General features: G+C 39.7%; 1 protein-coding gene across 1 annotated transcript in view; it reads left to right on the top strand.

Annotated features, from left to right (window-relative positions):
• Positions 1 to 17965, top strand: part of LOC105391949 (protein mahjong) — a 34073-nt gene extending 16108 nt beyond the window's left edge. Inside the window, exons 18-35 of the mRNA XM_048629878.1 lie at positions 518 to 631; positions 4561 to 4714; positions 5367 to 5512; positions 5968 to 6168; positions 6839 to 6957; positions 7355 to 7537; positions 9000 to 9204; positions 10255 to 10374; positions 10921 to 11012; positions 11665 to 11750; positions 12138 to 12248; positions 13078 to 13175; positions 13402 to 13479; positions 13859 to 13979; positions 14439 to 14596; positions 15228 to 15309; positions 17399 to 17514; positions 17840 to 17965. Of these exons, the coding sequence (XP_048485835.1) occupies positions 518 to 631; positions 4561 to 4714; positions 5367 to 5512; positions 5968 to 6168; positions 6839 to 6957; positions 7355 to 7537; positions 9000 to 9204; positions 10255 to 10374; positions 10921 to 11012; positions 11665 to 11750; positions 12138 to 12248; positions 13078 to 13175; positions 13402 to 13479; positions 13859 to 13979; positions 14439 to 14596; positions 15228 to 15309; positions 17399 to 17514; positions 17840 to 17914 (2259 nt within the window). The 3' untranslated portion in view covers positions 17915 to 17965. The remainder of the gene's footprint in view (positions 1 to 517; positions 632 to 4560; positions 4715 to 5366; positions 5513 to 5967; positions 6169 to 6838; positions 6958 to 7354; positions 7538 to 8999; positions 9205 to 10254; positions 10375 to 10920; positions 11013 to 11664; positions 11751 to 12137; positions 12249 to 13077; positions 13176 to 13401; positions 13480 to 13858; positions 13980 to 14438; positions 14597 to 15227; positions 15310 to 17398; positions 17515 to 17839) is intronic.
• The last annotated feature ends 444 nt before the right edge of the window (positions 17966 to 18409 follow it).

Here is an 18409-nt window from a genome sequence, read left to right as displayed (position 1 = left end):
TATTAGGGAAATAGAAGTTGTTCATTTGTTTAAAAAAAGGCTGTCACAACTTCTCATTGAAAAAGCCTATTATAGCCTTAGTGAATTTCTCCAAGACAAACTTTAGTTTCCTTCCTTGTGGCTGTGCCTAGGGTTCCTTATAAATTAATGTTAAATATGTACCCAGTGTGAATTGTAAGATAGCATTTATATTTTTTACTACTTAAGCCTAATTTCATGAATTGTATAAAAATTATATTGTTAATATTTTAAATTTTGCAAACCCTTTCGGGTAGAGTATAGCTAAGCAACCTTTAATATAATTATTATCACCTATGTAACCTATATTCAGCAAATAAATGCCTTTGACTTTGACTTTGACTTACAATTTCTACTTATTGCAGCTAGTTGTAATTCAATACCGCGAAGTAGAACTTGCATACTTCGTTGTACTGCCATCTGTCGGCAGTCTTTGGTATCTCTTCGCTAGATCTATCAGGTGACGTGTAAGCTTATATTAAATAATTGACTTTTCCAGGCGGGCTCGAGACTATCAATAACAGGCTCGTCTAAAAAGCGCGCTACAGTCAAGTCTTACGAAGACATCATACACAAGGTGTGGGAGAGCGTGCGGACCAACAACGGGATTATGGTGAGTTTGACTGGTTTTATTACTATTGACATATGTGTACTAATGGCAATTCTAAAGGAATCAAATTAAAACTAGACGCTTTGAAAATGAAAGATACCTTAATAACCAACGATAAAAACCCCAACATTCAGCACTGAAGAAACATTCGAGGTAACGTTATCTAACCAAACAGCAAACACACTGACACGTTAAACTTATAACACCGTTTTGCGTCTAGATATCAGCAAAAGTACGCATTGTAGGGACTATTGAAATGAAATGCTACCAAAACATTACTTCCTAACTGTCCTAACCCAGTAAAAGTGATGCGCCTTGGAAAATATGACTCTAACAAAAACAGACCAATTAAAGTTTCATTTGAATCAAATACGATAAGCAGAAAAATACTACAAAATAAAGATAAAGTTGATAAAAAATACAAAATTTACTATGATCAGACACCAAAACAACAGCAATTTCTTAAAGATCTACAGGCCGAAATAAAAAAGAGACAAGAGAATGGAGAAAAAGATTTAATAATAAAATACACAAAGGGAATACCTAAAATTATTCAATCTCACACCCCAAAAAACTAGATACTCTAACTGGAAAAGATGCAATAGCTGATAAGGAGTATGATGAAACAAAAAATACACAATATGAAATAGCAGATACATACAACAGTCTTTCAATAAACAAATCATCCCTAAAGTTTTTCTATGCCAATACACGAAGTATTGTAAAAAGTGGCAAGTTTGATGAACTAAAATGCATACTTAAAGAAATACCTACTACTGTACAAATTATAATTCTAACGGAAACATGGATAAAATCAGAGGATGACGCAAAAAATCTTAGTCTTGATAACTACTCACACTACTATAATTACAGAACAGATGTCATCGGCGGAGGTGTATCGATTTATATACACTCTAGCTTAGAGCACTCATTCTTAGAAGAGGCATACATTGGCGGTAATAACTACCTATGGATTCACCTAAATAAACTTGCATTAGATATTGGTGGTATTTACAAACCAGGAGATACAAATTGTCAAGAGTTTTTGGATGAATATGAAAAGCAACTACAGTCCAAGAAAAGACTAATAATATTTGGTGACTTTAACTACGATCTCTTAAATCCCGACAAGCAGACAAAAGAGTACAAGAAAACAAGCAAAGAGTGTGGCCTAACAATACTAAATAAAATAAATGCTAACTACTGCACACGAGAGACAGCTACAACCAAGACAATATTAGACCATGTCTGCACAAATTTGAATGAACATAGCTATATGATGTCAATCTTGGATTCAGCAATGTCAGATCACAAGCAAATATATTTTGAAATTAAAAAATTCCAACAGAAACTAAAACCTAAGGTAACGTACAATGCCATTGACTACAAAAAGATGTACGAAACAATGTCGAATGTCAGATTCAATGAAGATAGCGGCTATACGAACCTAGAAAATAATATTCTCAAATGCATTAAAGAAAGCACAGTGATAAAAATACGGATAGTCAATCCTCCTAGAGACGAGTGGATAAATCGAGACATCATCAAAGGAATTGAAGACAGGAACCACCTCTGGCGAAAACAAAAACTCAATCCTCGAGACAACATACTGAAAGAGACCCTATCAAGATCAAGAAACTGGTTAGCAAGAAAAATTAAAAAGACCAAAAGTGCATTCTACATAGACACTTTCAAGAAAACAGCTAGAAAACCTAAAAAAATGTGGGAGCTTATTAATCAATTAACAAACAATAAATTAAAGAGTAGTTGTGTTCCATCAAAGCTTAAAATAAATAACATAACTGCAACTGATGGCAATGAAATTTGTGAGAGCTTTAACAATTTTTTCTCTGGAATCGGTGTTGAACTTGCTAACCAAATACCTTTGAGATATCAAAATAATGATGTGCATACAACTTGTAAAGGGAACGAAAAAGATATACTCTCAGAACTTAAAACTATCACGGTAGAAGAGATTGAAAAAATTATTAACAATTTAGACTCAAATACTAGTGCTGGGATAGATAAAATAACTACAAAATCCATAAAGTGCATTAAAAACATTGTGAAAGACGAACTAACTCATTGCCTTAACCTATGTATTAGTAACGGTAACTTCCCAGATAGTATGAAAATCGCGAAAGTGACACCAATTTTTAAGTCTGGTAACAAAGAAAACCCAGGGGATTATCGCCCAGTTTCAGTTTTGCCAGTGACATCAAAAATACTTGAAAGAATACTTCATACTAGACTTGCATCATATTTAGATTCCACTAGTTTCCTATTTGAACGACAGTATGGATTTCGCCCAAAATCAAATACACTATCTGCAACTATTGACTTGACAACACAAATAAAACTGAGCATCGATGGTAAAAATATAGTTCTGGGTATATTTATCGACCTGAAAAAAGCGTTCGATACAGTAAGTCACAGCATTCTTCTAAAAAAACTAAAAGGTATTGGTGTCACTGGTACAGCCTATGAGATGTTCCAATCATATCTTACTAATAGGTATCAAATAGTTAAGATCGACAACTTTGAAAGTAATGCTCAACTCATCAAGTGTGGAGTGCCACAAGGATCAATTTTGGGACCTTTACTTTTCCTTATTTACATAAATAACATAAAGGATATTGGGCTTACAGGACAAACTTATCTATATGCTGATGACACATGTCTTTTTTATTTCGGCAGTTCTATTGACAGTATTATCAAAGAGGCTCAGGAAGACTTAGATAAACTTTCCATATGGTTTCAGTGCAACCTTCTAACTGTGAATACCTCCAAAACGAATTATATGATATTCTCAGCCAAAAATAAGAAAATTCCAGATCATGAACCATTAACCATCAACGGGGAAACCATTACTAAATCCAACCAGGAAAAATATTTGGGTCTAATTTTAGATCCTAAACTAACATGGAAACCTCATCTAGACCGAATAAAAACGAAACTGTCTTCAGTAAGAGGGGCTATACGAGGAATTGTGGGGTGTTTACCAACTAGTGTCCGGTACACAATCTACAATTCTTTGGTTAAACCTCACTTAGAATACCTGATAGAAATTTGGGGAGCAGCTGCCAGAACGAATCTTAAACAAATACAAATTGCTCAAAACAAACTTGTCAAAACTTTGTTCAATTTTGATTATTTAGAAGCAACACAAATTATCTACGAAAAAACTAAATTGATGCACATTAATCAACTATACACTTTTAAAACATGCATTTTCATTCATAAAGTACTTAATAAAACTACACATTCACAACTATCTTTCACTAAAAAACAACAAAAATACAACACAAGAAATGCAAATAATTTAAAGTTAATCTCCCACCGGACTCTGTATGGCAAGAAAAGTATAGCTTATGAGGGAGCACAGCTATACAACAAATTACCTAAAGACATCAAAAATGTAAAATCGCCATTTATATTTAAAAAATTGCTAAAGGGTTATATTTATAAAAATGTCACTGTTATAAAATAGTAATTTAGCTGCTAAGTACTTATTATTTGTTTAGCTACGTAACCTACACAATATAATACAAAAATATTTAACTACAACTATTGTATAACTTTCAACTTGCATGCGCAAAAAATGTAAATATTATTATTTAAGGACTAACATAGATACTTAAGTTAATTAATTAACATCTCATTTTAAGTGAACAAATGTATATTATGTTCTTATGAGAATAAACGTTTAAACCTAAACCTAATGCTGATTATTTGATTTTGCAATTACTTGTCGACTATTAGAAACATTCTTAGGTAGAACGTCCAGCAGTTGACAGGCCTATGTGAATGAATTTTGAAATTCGGCGCATAACAATATTGAAGGCCCAAGCTCTAATCATCTTTCTGATTCTATCACTCACATTTGATGTATTTATGTTTGCTCTGACCCTTAACCACCTTTCCTTCCCCAGGTGCTGCTATCCCTGATGATGGTGAAGTCGCCCATCACGGACGCGGACCGGCTGCGCGGGCTGGCGTGCCGCGCGCTGGCCGGCCTGGCGCGCTGCCCCACCGTGCGCCAGATCATCTCCAAGCTGCCGCTCTTCACCACCAGCCAGATACAGAGTCAGTGCCACACCCTACCCTACCCTACCCTACCCTACCCTACCTTACCCTACCCAACGTTACCCTACCCAACCTTACCCTACCCTACCCTACCCTACCCTACCCTACCCAACCCTACCCTACCCAACCCTACCCTACCCTACCCTACCCTACCCTACCCTACCCTACCCTACCCTACCCTACCCTACCCTACCCTACCCTACCCTACCCTACCCTACCCTACCCTACCCTACCCTACCCTACTTTACCCTACCTTACAATACCCTACCCTACCCTACCCTACCCTTCTCTTTCCTTTTTCCTGGCTGATGGTCCTTTTGTGGATGATCAATGTTTTTGACCGGACTAAATTATTACTCAGAGTAAAAAATATCGAATTATGTTTCCACTTCGGAATGAAACTATTTTACCGTCCCAAATTGTTAAGGCTTTTGTTGATTAAAGTGATAATCTAGGGGTCGATAATGACGCTTTGCACTATAAACAAGTCCCAACACCAAAAAAGTTTAGTAGACAGATACAACAATACTCTTCTTTGTAAATACTGACGATTTATGTTATATCTTTTTCCGTGTTTACAGATACCACATACAGAAACCCATTTCATCCTGTTGTAAAAGCTAGCTGACTCTAATACCCCTTTCACCCCCAGGTCTGATGCGAGACCCAATCTTACAAGAGAAGCGTCAAGAGCACGTCATGTTCCAGAAGTACGCTCTGGAGCTGTTAGAGCGAGTGTCGGGCAAGAGCAAGCACATGGGCGCCGAGTTCGAGACCTCTCTCGCCAATATACACAGGGTATGTAGTACATAGACAGTACATACACTTACAGTACACAAATATATAATTGTGCAATAAAGGATTAAATAAATAAATAAATACATACTCAGGGTATGAGGGGGTGAAGGCAAAGATGTTCACAGGACACTGCATCAAAATCGGATCAGCTAAATGCAAGTAAATTGCAATACAAACATACTTACAAGTCAATCTAAGATAAAATAGAATGTTCTTTTTATGTCGATAAAAAATATAGTTTTTGGTTCACGAGAATGGTTATCTACATGGCAATCCTTAGAGTACATGTTTCCTGTGTCCTTACACAGGATTTCAATTGTATTCCCACGTTATTCTTGGTACAGTTTTTCCAACACCGCATCTACCTTCAAGAGTAAATCTTTTTGAATCGAAATAAACCGTCTTACAAACTGCTATATTTTGGCATAATTTAAAACCCTTCTTTCTCCCCACAGGCGAACGTAGTAGCCCAAACCCGCATAAACTACAACGAGCGTCAGTTACTCCAACTCATCGCGGAACACCTGTCCGCGCGCGGACTGTCCGCGTCGGCGGCGACTCTGCAGCGGGAGGCGGGGCTGCCCCCCCCCGCGCCCGCCCCCGCGCACCCCGCGCCGCCGCCGCCGCCGGTTTATACGCCTAGCACGCCTGTTCGAGTGAGTAATGGGATTATGGCTAACGAATGTATACAGGGTGTTGCAAAAAGGGCATACTTAGGGGAACACGAAAGGGGGTGACTGAGGTCATTCTGTACAACTTTTGTTCAACGAGTTTTGGAAATTTCGGCTTAGCATACCCTTTTTGCAACACCCTGTACACATATTTATGTAGATACTAATATATTCCCCGGCTGGGAAACGAAATCAGGGCTTTATATGAGCTGTGTCACCAAGACGTTTACGGCAGTAGCTTATGTATACCTACATACGTCCGCGCGCGGACTGTCCGCGGCGGCGGCGACGCTGCAGCGGGAGGCGGGGCTGCCCCCTGCGCTTCTTGTCTTTGATTGATTGTCGAACCTTGATATTACCTATAATTTAACCTCATTACTCAATTTATCTTGAGACTGGTATCCGTCTCTCGAACCAGTGACTCACTCGACCTGAACACGAGTCACTATTATTGTCACATCCCTGTTGTTTATATTTGACTAACTGAAGTAGTATCGTACTGTTTAGTCTTATGGACCCAAATATATTACTTACTTTACAATATTTTTTTGCAGTATAGCGAATTAGCGACGATTTTGTTAAATAACCAAGTCAAAAAGCACATTCAACCGCTACATAATATATCTTCACACGCCGCCAATCGGTCTCTCCACAGACGCGGGTATCCGTCTCTCGCACCAGCAGCTGCGGCTCGCTGCGTGACTCACTCGACTTGAACGCGAGCCACAACATGAGTGTGGACGAGAGCGCGCCGCCCACTGTCATTAAACTAAGGTGAGTTGGTAAATAAAGACTTTGCTTCACTAACCTTAACCTACGTTAAAAACCCCCGACATTCTATACTAAAAGTCGTATAACCTATGAATCCTATGATCCGATTGATTTTCACACGAATCCGCAGAAAAGTGCCGCATGTAAATAATAGCTATAAATGTCGCCGTACCGAATAAGCGTACCTAGTACGAGTCCCCTACTTTAGGATAATTTGCGTCATTCTATAGCTGAAATAACAATTGAGATCCGTTTTCAAAGGCTATTGCGAGAATAAGTCGTCTATTTAGTCGAGTCGAGAGTTAAAAACATCATCCTCCACCTTATTCTCGTAATAGCCTTATTCTTCAATGCTGAAAATGGGCCTAAATCCTATTAAGTTTCACTCTCTATCCCACAGAAAAGTGCAAACCTCATCACCGGCCATCTCTTCCCCGGCGCCCGCCGAGCCGCGCCGCAAGCCGCCATCAACCACGCCGCCGCGCCGGGTCACCCTGCACGCCATCGTCACCGAGTACCTGTACAACCAGCACGCGCTCTGCAAGAACCCCATGGTCACCTGCCCGCAGTTCCACCTGTTCCAGTGAGTGTGTGTGTGTGTGTGTGTGTGTGTGTGTGTCGCCGAGTACCTGTACAACCAGCACGCGCTCTGCAAGAACCCCATGGTCACCTGCCCGCAGTTCCACCAGTTCCAGTGAGTGTTGTTATACGTTCGCGAGGTTGTGGAAGTTTCGGCACCAATACGGACAAACGAAGCCAAGTTTTTGAAGTGAATTAGGGGCCATGGTTATTGCTTTAGACTCTTATAGACGCCTGCATTGGACCCTAAGCTCTGTCATGAAAACGAATTTCTTTCCCATCTTTGCGACAAGCACTTCTTGAGTGGAAAAGGCACTCTTATGCCCGTTTTCACCAAGACATCCTAAACAGTCACCGTACTAAAAGTTTCTTAAGCTAAGAGACTTCTTAAATCCACTCCCTACGTAAATTCATTTTCACCAAGCTAAGAGCTCCCTAGCAATCCGTCACCTAAATACTAGTGATGTTTTTTACCGATTCAATTTCATTCATTCATTTTGATGTCAACATTGGCTGTTTGTCAATTGTCTATGCTTTTAAAAGTATAATATTTGTTGACATCGCCTTATTTATTACGTTTTGTTTGTAAATAAGAAACCGAAAATTGTATTTTATCCTTCCAAAAGAGAAGAAGTATAATTTAATAAAGTGCAGGAAGCAATGGCGGAAAATAGAAAACGCGGACAATTATTTTCTTGAAACTTGACTATTTTGAAGAAATCCACCTTCGCTTTGCTCTGTTCCGCTAGGAGACAGAACTTGAAGAAGAAGTGGCAGAGCGCAATATCATTAGCAACTGATTAATTGGTGGAACAAAGTGTTGATGAGTGTAATAAAATAATATGTTTTAATTTAGATCAAATAAATATTTTCACCCAATTCACAATAGTACCTATTATTAATCCTGGAACTCAATATTTAAGTACCTAGTAAGCAGGAAAAGGTACTTTCTTTAGTTAATATGAACCTTCGAAAAAGGTTCAAGTATCCAAGTTGTTACTCCATATTTTTTTGGGTAAAATGCTGTCTCTCGACATCTCTCACGTAATTACGTGGTCGAATACACGATCTGTGATTAATTCTATAGCCTCAATGGCATCAATATATATCTAATTTTGAGTAGCTAGAAGTATATTAGCAAACAAAAAAACTGTCACTTAACTTTAAGAGGCCGAAATTCCACCTCCTAAATTTAGGAAGTCCCTAACGGATTTAAGTGACAGTTCGTCAGTGGTGAAAACCATTCTACGCTTAGGAGATCCTTAAAATGAGTTTAAAGTTTCCTAAAATTTAGGATGTCTTGGTGAAAACGGGCATTATTGTTTTATTTAAATATCATTTTATCATCATTCCACAGACTTTATGTCCGTGCCTTGTATTAGCGTTTAGAAACCGTGGGATATGTTTTTTTCCCGTCTACCCTTGTCATTGATTCTAAGTCACTATTTGTCACCACCCGTCCCCAGACCGCACAAATGCCCGGACCCGCGCGGCTCCGCCTGGTCCCTCTCCACGCGCGAGCCGCCCAACCTGTGCGCGCGAGTCACGCGGCGCGAGCTGGGCGCGCCCGGCGGCACCCGCGCGCACGCGACACATGCGCACGCGCACTTCGCGCCCGCTAGGACGCTGCGCGCGCATGATGATGCTTACTTCACGCATACGTGTTTTCATGTGAGTACTTTTGGAATCTAGGTAGGTAGGATACGTAGTAGGATAAGGCGCATTGAGCAAAGGTAAAAGCTTTTACGTTAGTATCTATAGGTAGCATTAAAATACATAGCAACGAAAAATACAGCATGGGGTTTTGTCAGTGACGCTCTTATTTTTACTGAGCAATTTCAATATACATATGTAAGCACACTCATGTAATCAGTGGTTAGACACTAGTAGGACGGACCCCGTCATGTAGGTAGCTATGAGGTCGCGCGGCGCGAGCTGGGCGCGCCCGGCGGCACCCGCGCGCACGCCACGCACGCGCACGCGCACTTCGCGCCCGCCAGGACGCTGCGCGCGCACGATGACGCGTATTTTACTCATACGTGCTTTCATGTAAGTACTTTTGGAATCTAGGTAGGTAGGATACGTAGTAGAATAAGGCGTATTGAGAAAAGGCAAAAGCTTTCATGTAAGTATCTATAGGTAGCATTAAAATAGCAACGATAAATACAGCTTGACGTTTTGTCAGTGACGCTCTTATTACTATTAGGGACTGAGCAATTTCAATGTATCTAAGCACAGCGATCGATGCAATCAGTAGTTAGACACTAGTCGGAAGGACCCCGCCATGTAGGTAGCTATAAGGTCACGCGGCGCGAGCTGGGCGCGCCCGGCGGCACCCGCGCGCACGCCACGCACGCGCACGCGCACTTCGCGTCCGCCAGGACGCTGCGCGCGCATGATGACGCGTACTTTACGCATACGTGCTTTCACGTGAGTAACTATTGCATTAAGGGGAAATGAAAATATATACGGTAGAGATTTTTCATTGTGGATTTCGAGCATAAAACAGCTTTTTCATAGTAAATGTATGGCACTGCAGTTTTATTCCGTGATTTCTGAGTTGGTATCATAATGAAAGTTGAAATATCCATCATCATCAATCATCAAATTTTTACATGTAGGAGTTTCTTCCTTTCCCTTCATATCATGCAGACATACACACCAACCCACCACCGCGCTAAAAGGCGTCCCACGTTAACCACTCAACCTTCTCCCCCGCAGCCGACCCAGCAGCAACTCCTTGCCGCCACATCCAACGGGGACATCCGCCTCTTCAACCTGTTCACGGGCGCCGAGGAGAGCTCGTATCAAGTGCACGAGTCCTATATATATCATATGCAGGTGTGTAGATTGGATGAAGATTGAGATAAAAATAATTATTTGTTTTGTATCAAATACCAAACACCGCTTCAAACGACGAGAAATACAATTATAAAATAAAAAATATATATAAAAAAAACTTTTAGAAGTTATTATAACGCGCAAATAAAGAAATAATGTAAATATGGCCGCTGTTCGATAAGTATTAGTAGTCTGCTTCTCGTTCTGCCGTATTTACGCCGCCATTTATCTTCGCCGCCCCGAAATTCGATTATTTTTTGTCTACTCAAATATAATTCAACATCATATTTTATACTTAGTCTTAATTAATGTATTATTGTTATATAGTTAAGTTTTCCTACAAAAATAAAATAAAATAAAATAAAATCAGTACCAACCACAGAAAATTTGAGTGTTGAATCTTACTTTTTAACCGACTTCTATAAAGGCGAAGTTTTCAATTCTTGTGTATGTTTTTTTTAATGTGCTATGTCCACCGATTACTCCGCCATTTATGGACCGATTTTGATAATTCTTTTTTTAATCATATGCTTATGTATTCCCCAGCCGAGTCGAGACGGCTCGCTCCTGCTAGCCTCCGCCACCACCACCTGGCGGCCGCTGTCCGCGCTGTGGAGCATGAAGGAGTTTGAGCAGCAGTGAGTACACATACTAAACATCGTCATCATCATCAGCTCGTAATCATCCACTGAATGGCAGCCAAGGAGAGACACAACAGTCGGCCTTCGTCCAGTTACTACGGCTACTACTACTTGTCACTGTCCGATGACTATGTCTTCGGTATTTGACCGATGTTTTATTTGGTCATTGACGCTATTTAATTTATGCGACAGGTAACTTACCTGACCCTGAAACTTATTTAGGCTTTGTAAATCAGAAAGTTAAAGTCGCACATTAAAAAAACACGCACTCACGCCTTGTACTAATGTACTCCCTTGCGGGGTAGGCAGAGGTGCATTGCTGCACCCACTTTTCGCCAGAGTGTTATGTTAGTCCCAATGTAATAGGGGGCGGGCCTATTGCCATTTTACGGGCACATCCAAGACCCGAGAACAAATATCTGTGTTTAAACAAATATCTGCCCCAGCCGGGAATCGAACCCGGGACCATCGGCTCAGTAGTCAGGTCACTAACCACTACGCCATTCGGTCGTCTCACTAACCACTTCGGTCGTCATTACCTTTGGTTTCTACTTTGCGGTACACAGTTTCAGAGTTTGTCTAAACTGTAAATGCAGCATAAGTGGCAAAATATTCCCTAAACTTCAATAAGCATACAATTTATTCGCAGGTTCCAACTAGACAACGAGGAGTACGTGGAGTTCTCCAAGATGTCGGACGACCGCATCATCGGCACCAAGGGGGAGACCGCCACAGGTGGGGGTTTTTTCACATTATTTATTTTTGTCAGATGTCAGTTATTGCCAGACCTAGGCTTGCTGCTCCAGTTTGCTCGTGAGCCAGGATGGCTGAGCTAAAATTAGGGGATATTTACAATGGTTCCGCCTACAGAAACTTCGCCCCATCATAGAATAAAATAGACTTTACGTGTAGGGCTTTTGTATTTTTTTATCATACATTTGATCAAGTACCAGGACGATCTGTCACGCTAATTAATTTTTTAGAACCTAGAATCCTCCTGATTAGTAATTAATATTTCTGCAGCAGTCTTAAAAACAGCAATTTTTGGCGCTGCTAAAACTATCTTCTAACGCAATAACTTATAATATACAACTGTTAATATGTTTGCTGTATGTTTGTCAGTGTTCGACACGCGCACGGGGCGCGAGCTGCTGGCGCTGACGCCGACCATCAGCAACCAGTACGGCAAGAACCGCGCCACCTTCAGCCCCTCCGACGAGCTCGTGCTCTCAGGTAACAGACGACCCGAGTTAGTAATGGAAATGAGAAATAGGAGTGGTCCTTGAATGTAATTGATCCCTGAGGAAAGCCTACTATTAGAAGCGCTTTCTAGTATAAATGGGAAACAAAAACGGTTCTAGAATTGAACCCTGAGGAAAGCCTATTTTAACAAGCGCTTTCTAGTATAAATGGGAAACAAAACGAACCTAGAATCGAGCCCTGAGGGACGCCTATTATCACAAGCGCTTTCTATTATAAATGGGAAACAAAAATCACAAGCTCTATCTAGTATAAATGGGAAACAAAAGTGGTCCTAGAATCAATCCCTGAGGAACGCCTATTTCTACAAGCGCTATCTAGGTAAGTAGTATGAACAGTGTTGGACAAGCGCACGGGGCGCGAGCTGCTGGCGCTGACGCCGACCATCAGCAACCAGTACGGCAAGAACCGCGCCACCTTCAGCCCCTCCGACGAGCTCGTGCTCTCAGGTAAAAGACAACCAGAGTTAGTAATAGTAATGTAAGTAAGTACAGAATGTAATGAGAAACAAGGGTGGACGTAGAATTTATCCCCGAAGAACGCCTGTTTTAATGTAAATGAGAAAGAAAAGTGGTCCTAGAATTGATCCTTGAGGAACGCCTATATTTACATGCGTTTTCTGTGATTCAGTTTATTTAAATATCGATATTTTTTGCTGTCTTTTGTCTTAATAATGAAGATGTTAGAATGAATGACTTTTCCTAATACCATACATAAGTTTGGCGGTGGCTGCAGTCCAGAATTATTTACAATAGGCGGTGTTATCGCTAAAAGCCATATCTAACAGTATTATTTATTTCAGATGGTGTGCTATGGGACGTGAATTCCGGCAAGGAGATACACAAGTTTGACAAACTGAACCAGACGCATAGCGGGGTTTTCCATCCAAACGGACTAGAAGTAAGTTCAGAAATCCTATTGTATCCTTACCAAACTGTTCCTTATTCAGCGCACCCTGGCCAGTCAGCGACATAAAACTTATTTACTACATTATGCTATGAATACGTTATTATATCTCAACCATCAATTATTTATTAAACTTTTGTCATAATTCAAATGTACTAAAATGTATTATAATTTATGATCATTTTTCCCTCACCTAACGTTATTTTGTTGTTAATTTCAGTTAATATCAAATACAGAAGTGTGGGATCTAAGAACATTCCACCTGCTACGAACAGTTCCAACATTAGATAAGTCTGAGGTAAGTAAATAAACATTTCTATAAATAAAAAAAAACTGAAATAACTTACATAAACACACACCTTTTAAAATAACGACACTTCTTCCTAGCCATATCTTCATCGCCTCTATTACGCTTTTATGTCTCATTTTTATCAAAATATTCTTTGTTATGTAGTTTTCCTAAAGAAAGTCTATGGCTCTCCTTTTTCTCAACTATTGGGACTACTTTCATTCTTTCCCCTATTTACTTAATTTATTATTCTATCTTTTGTAGTGACACCACAAACCCATTTACACATATTTTTCTGGTCTGTGACGATCCCTAGCAGAGGCGTTTGCCAAGTATTATAAGCACTTAACAGTTTACTAGTTGATGCATCTTGTTCTCTTGTCGGCAGGTGATCTTCAACCCGCAGTCGTCGATCCTGTACGCGCTGTGTCTCGACCAGGACTCGGAGGAGCGCGACCAGTTCGACACCAGCTTCAAGACGCTCGACGCGTACGATTATAGCAGTATAGGTAATAAAAAAATATAGACCTAACCAGATGTATAAAGATGTTGCAAAAAGGGTAAGTATACTAATACTTCGCGAATTTCCAAAACTCGTGGAATAAAAATTGTTCAGGGTGACCCCCTGAGTCACCCGCTTTCGGCTTAGTAAACCCTTTTTTCAACACCCTGTAGACGTAGTGCAAAAACATCTACAATACTGCTAAGTCTCCGAAGACGACGACGTTGGAGACAAGACGTAGTGGAGAGAGAAGACAATGAAGGCTAACCCCACCACCATATAGGATATATAAAGCATGAAAGAGAGAGAGCTAATAAAAACACATATGTATTATATTACATAACCACAACAAAAATATTGAACACCCAAGATCCGAGGACAGATATCTGTCTTGAAGCAAATTTCTGCCTCGGCCAGGGAACTCTTTTAAAACCCCTTTGTACAAATAACATATCTTACTCCACAGCCACAATAGACGTGAAGCGCAACATCTACTCTCTAGCCGTGTCCCGCTGGGGCACTCAGATAGCGCTGGTAGAGAACCAGGGCGACGTGGACCAGATGCAGGAGTCGTGCGTGAAGCTGTACGACGTGGGGCGCGCGCGCGACCAGGACGACGACGCGGTGAGTGCATTGTTGTCAGTGACACGTTATATTCTCTTTGGGGGTGTAACGTAAGTACCTGCACCAGCTCTCTCGAGTGGAACCTTTGTGCATATCTCAAAGGAAAAAGTTTAAACTGCCTTCCTAAGTTTGGACCATTTCCCACCACGCTGGTCCACTGCGGGCTGGTGGTTTCACATATCTAGATGTGCTAAATCTAGATAATAATATGCAGGTTTCCTCACGACGTTTTCCTTCACCGTAAGAGCGATGGTATACATTGTACTTAAGTTAAAAGAACTCATTGGTACATGTCAGCGCCGGGATTCGAACCCGCATCTCTTGCGTGAGAAGCGGGCGCTTACCAAAGTGAGCTACCACCGCTCTAGCAACACAGCAGACACGCGGGGGAGTGTTGTCAGATACAGCTGAACCAGTGCGACGTAGAATGCAGGAATCTGATGGACGGCAGGTGGGCGTCCTACGCTCTGTCTGTTGTATGTGACCTGTTTCCATTTCAGAACTCGTTTAGCGATGAGTTGTTCGACAAATATGGCTAACCCACTGCTGTTGCAGATTTTAATTAAATGCCATGTCCTTAGCCATGTCTTTTCCAAATTGCTTTATTTCTGATGATATTGTTTAATTCCAGGAGGAGGATGAAGAGGACGATTTGGCCGCTGGATCAGAGAACGACGACAATTCTGACTCCGGATCTGATAATGACAATGATTGTGAGTACGAATATATAACAGAAATAAATAACCTTATTTATAATCCTATCTAGAAAAAGAAAATATTTTATCAAATAATCAATTTGGCTTTAGGACGGGAAGGTCCACCGATCATGCTGTAGGTGAGTTGACCGAATACGTAGCAAATAACATTGAAAATAAATACAAATGTATTGGCGTATTTTTAGATCTAGCGAAGGCATTTGACACAGTTTCTGTCCCAATACTGCTCAACAAGATGGAAAAAATTGGTATAAGAGGCAAAGTCCTTAAGATTTTTGAAAATTATTTGTGTAATAGAAAACAGAGAGTAAAGATCAATAATCAAGTCAGTGATGACATATCATGCTGTGAATATGGCGTGCCGCAAGGTAGCGTCCTCGGACCTACACTGTTTTTAATTTATATTAATAATCTATGTGAGTTAGAAATAAGCAATGGTAGGTTATTTACTTTTGCTGACGACACTGCTCTAATTTTTTACGGCAAAAATTGGGAGGATGCTAAAACAAATGCAGAAACAGGGCTTCAAAAAACAGCAAATTGGTTACAAAATAATCTTCTAACATTAAATAAATCAAAAACCAAGTTTATGCTATTCTACAATACTAAACGATCACTACCCGCAGGCAATAACATTAGTATTCAACTTCATACTTGTGATATTAGAAATCGTATCAATTGTAGTAGTTGCTCTCTTGAACGATCCACTACGATAAAATATCTGGGTGTACTGCTGGACGAAAGACTAACATGGGCTCCGCACATTAATCTTTTAACAGAACGGACAAGGCGGCTAATATACATATTTAAGAAATTAAGGCACGTCGCCGACTACGCGTTGTTAAAAAATGTATATTTGGCTCTTGCACAATCAATTTTGACGTACTGTATAAGATCATGGGGCGGGGCGTGTAAAACCCATCTTCTTACACTAGAAAGAGCCCAAAGAGCACTACTAAAGGTAATCAAATTTAAACCATTTAGATATTCAACATTCCAGATATACACTGAATCCGACATTCTAACCGTACGACAATTATTTATACAGAGTACCATACTGTCTCAACATCAAAAATTGGCCTACAACTCAGAACTATCTAGTGTGCGCCATAGGAATAGGGTCTGTCCAACAAAATTTTTCAAAACCGCTTTCGTTAAAAAATTTCAATGTTGCGTTGGCCCTAAGCTTTATAACAAAGTAAATGAAACTATCAATATTTATCACCTAAACTATCACGAATGTAAAAATGTATTAACGACATGGTTAAAATCATTAAATTATAACGAAACGGAAAACTTGTTTATATCTATGCAATAACATAACATAATACCTACTTTTTAAGTAAACATACAATATAAATACCTAAATACCTAAAAATACAAAAAATAAATACCTACTCACACATAATTTATCTTTCTTAAATTATTATTTTAATATTTATCTATCTTCCAAATTTTTCGAGGTTTACAGTTTACGTGGTCTAACCACACATCACTTTAGTAACAGATTAAACTCGCAAGCTACCCTCATTATAAATGTTATTAATTTATAAAATTTATGTTATCAACTTTGCAAATTTATTTAAGTCAATGGAAGGAACTAGTGCCTAAGACACAGGCTCTGCCTAGTTTAGGTGCTAGTAGTATTTAGTATCTTACTGTGTAGTTGTGTACCTATAGAATATTTTACTAGTTATATTATAATTTCTTGAAATGTAAAACTACTGAGTTTTATAATTAAGTCATTGTACCTTTATTAACTCAGTTATGAAATAGATTAAGATACAAAAATGTAAACCTTTTAGTGCCAATAAAAACATTTATATTTATTTATTTAATTGATATCTAATAAAGATGACAAACCGCCAAATATGGGTTCATTTCTGGTGTGGATATTTTGGCAATAGCAAGGCAATGACAAAATGGCATTTTGTCAGCATTTTGTCCTACAGGCTGTATGTTTGCGTTTTTATTTTACTTCACCTTCTCTATGAAAATTCATGCTAAGTGGTCTGATACCTAAGTTCGACAGCAAATTCCCTGTCATTTAGATATTGTAAATAAAATACACATTCCCCTCCCACAGTCCCCCTAAACCTGGTGCGTAACGCGATGGGCCTGGACGACGGAGGCTCTTCAGGAGATTCTTCGCGGGAAGACGATGCGCCCCGCGCCGCGCGCCGCCCGCGCACTCGCCGGCGGGTATGTATCTTCAGTATACAATAATTTCAATTCTGCGTCCAATCCAAACCAAAATTGTTGGTAAATTGGTGGTAATTGCATAAGTGTGCGTGTTTTGTTCTATGACTTTTACAAATTCGCGATAAAAACCCCCTTGATCATAATGTCCACCGAAACGTCAAAAAAATAATGTTATTTTAGCTAGAGGGCACCACTTTGTATAAAATGAAAACATTAATATCTATATTATATTAAGCAAACTTTCACTTCCATTTACAAGGCTAAATTATCTTCAATCATAATATTGAACAATGATATTAAAACTGAGATCACTTATCTCCTGCAGGCAGCAGAGTCGCACAGCAGCGACAGCGACGGAGACCTCGACCTCGCCGACATCATCGAGTTCGACATAGACTAGTTAACAATTTACATTTATAAATAAATAAAATAAAATTTACTATTAAACCTACTGATGGTGTGTTTACTGATTTTTTTCAATACGGATAATTCGTTTGGCGACTTTTTTGGACTCCGACTCTAACGACATCTATGGGTGAGTAGCGAAACTTATATGCGGCCATCATCCATCCACACTTATAAAAGTAAGTTTCATCTATGCTCAGGCTGTTTGAGCCACGAACCTTTGCCATGTTGCCGAGCCAGAAAAGAAAGCGAAGAAAAGAAACAAAAGAAGATCGGTTTTTGGCGGCATCGGAAAATGTTGCTATTTTTTATAAAGTTGTCGGAGAAATTAATTAATTAATAGTGCGACGCGACGCAAAATTCATAAGTACAGACTGTACAGACAATATTATTTGTCCATAACCATCACCATAACCTAATGTGCGGAAATAAATAAGAAAGTTCTGCGATGGAGCTATAAAAATTATCTATGCGGTGCGGACGTTTGGGG

Source organism: Plutella xylostella, chromosome 24 (genome assembly GCF_932276165.1).
Source record: "Plutella xylostella chromosome 24, ilPluXylo3.1, whole genome shotgun sequence".
Taxonomy (NCBI): Eukaryota; Metazoa; Arthropoda; class Insecta; order Lepidoptera; family Plutellidae; genus Plutella; species Plutella xylostella.
This window is presented reverse-complemented; position numbering and strand designations above follow the sequence as displayed.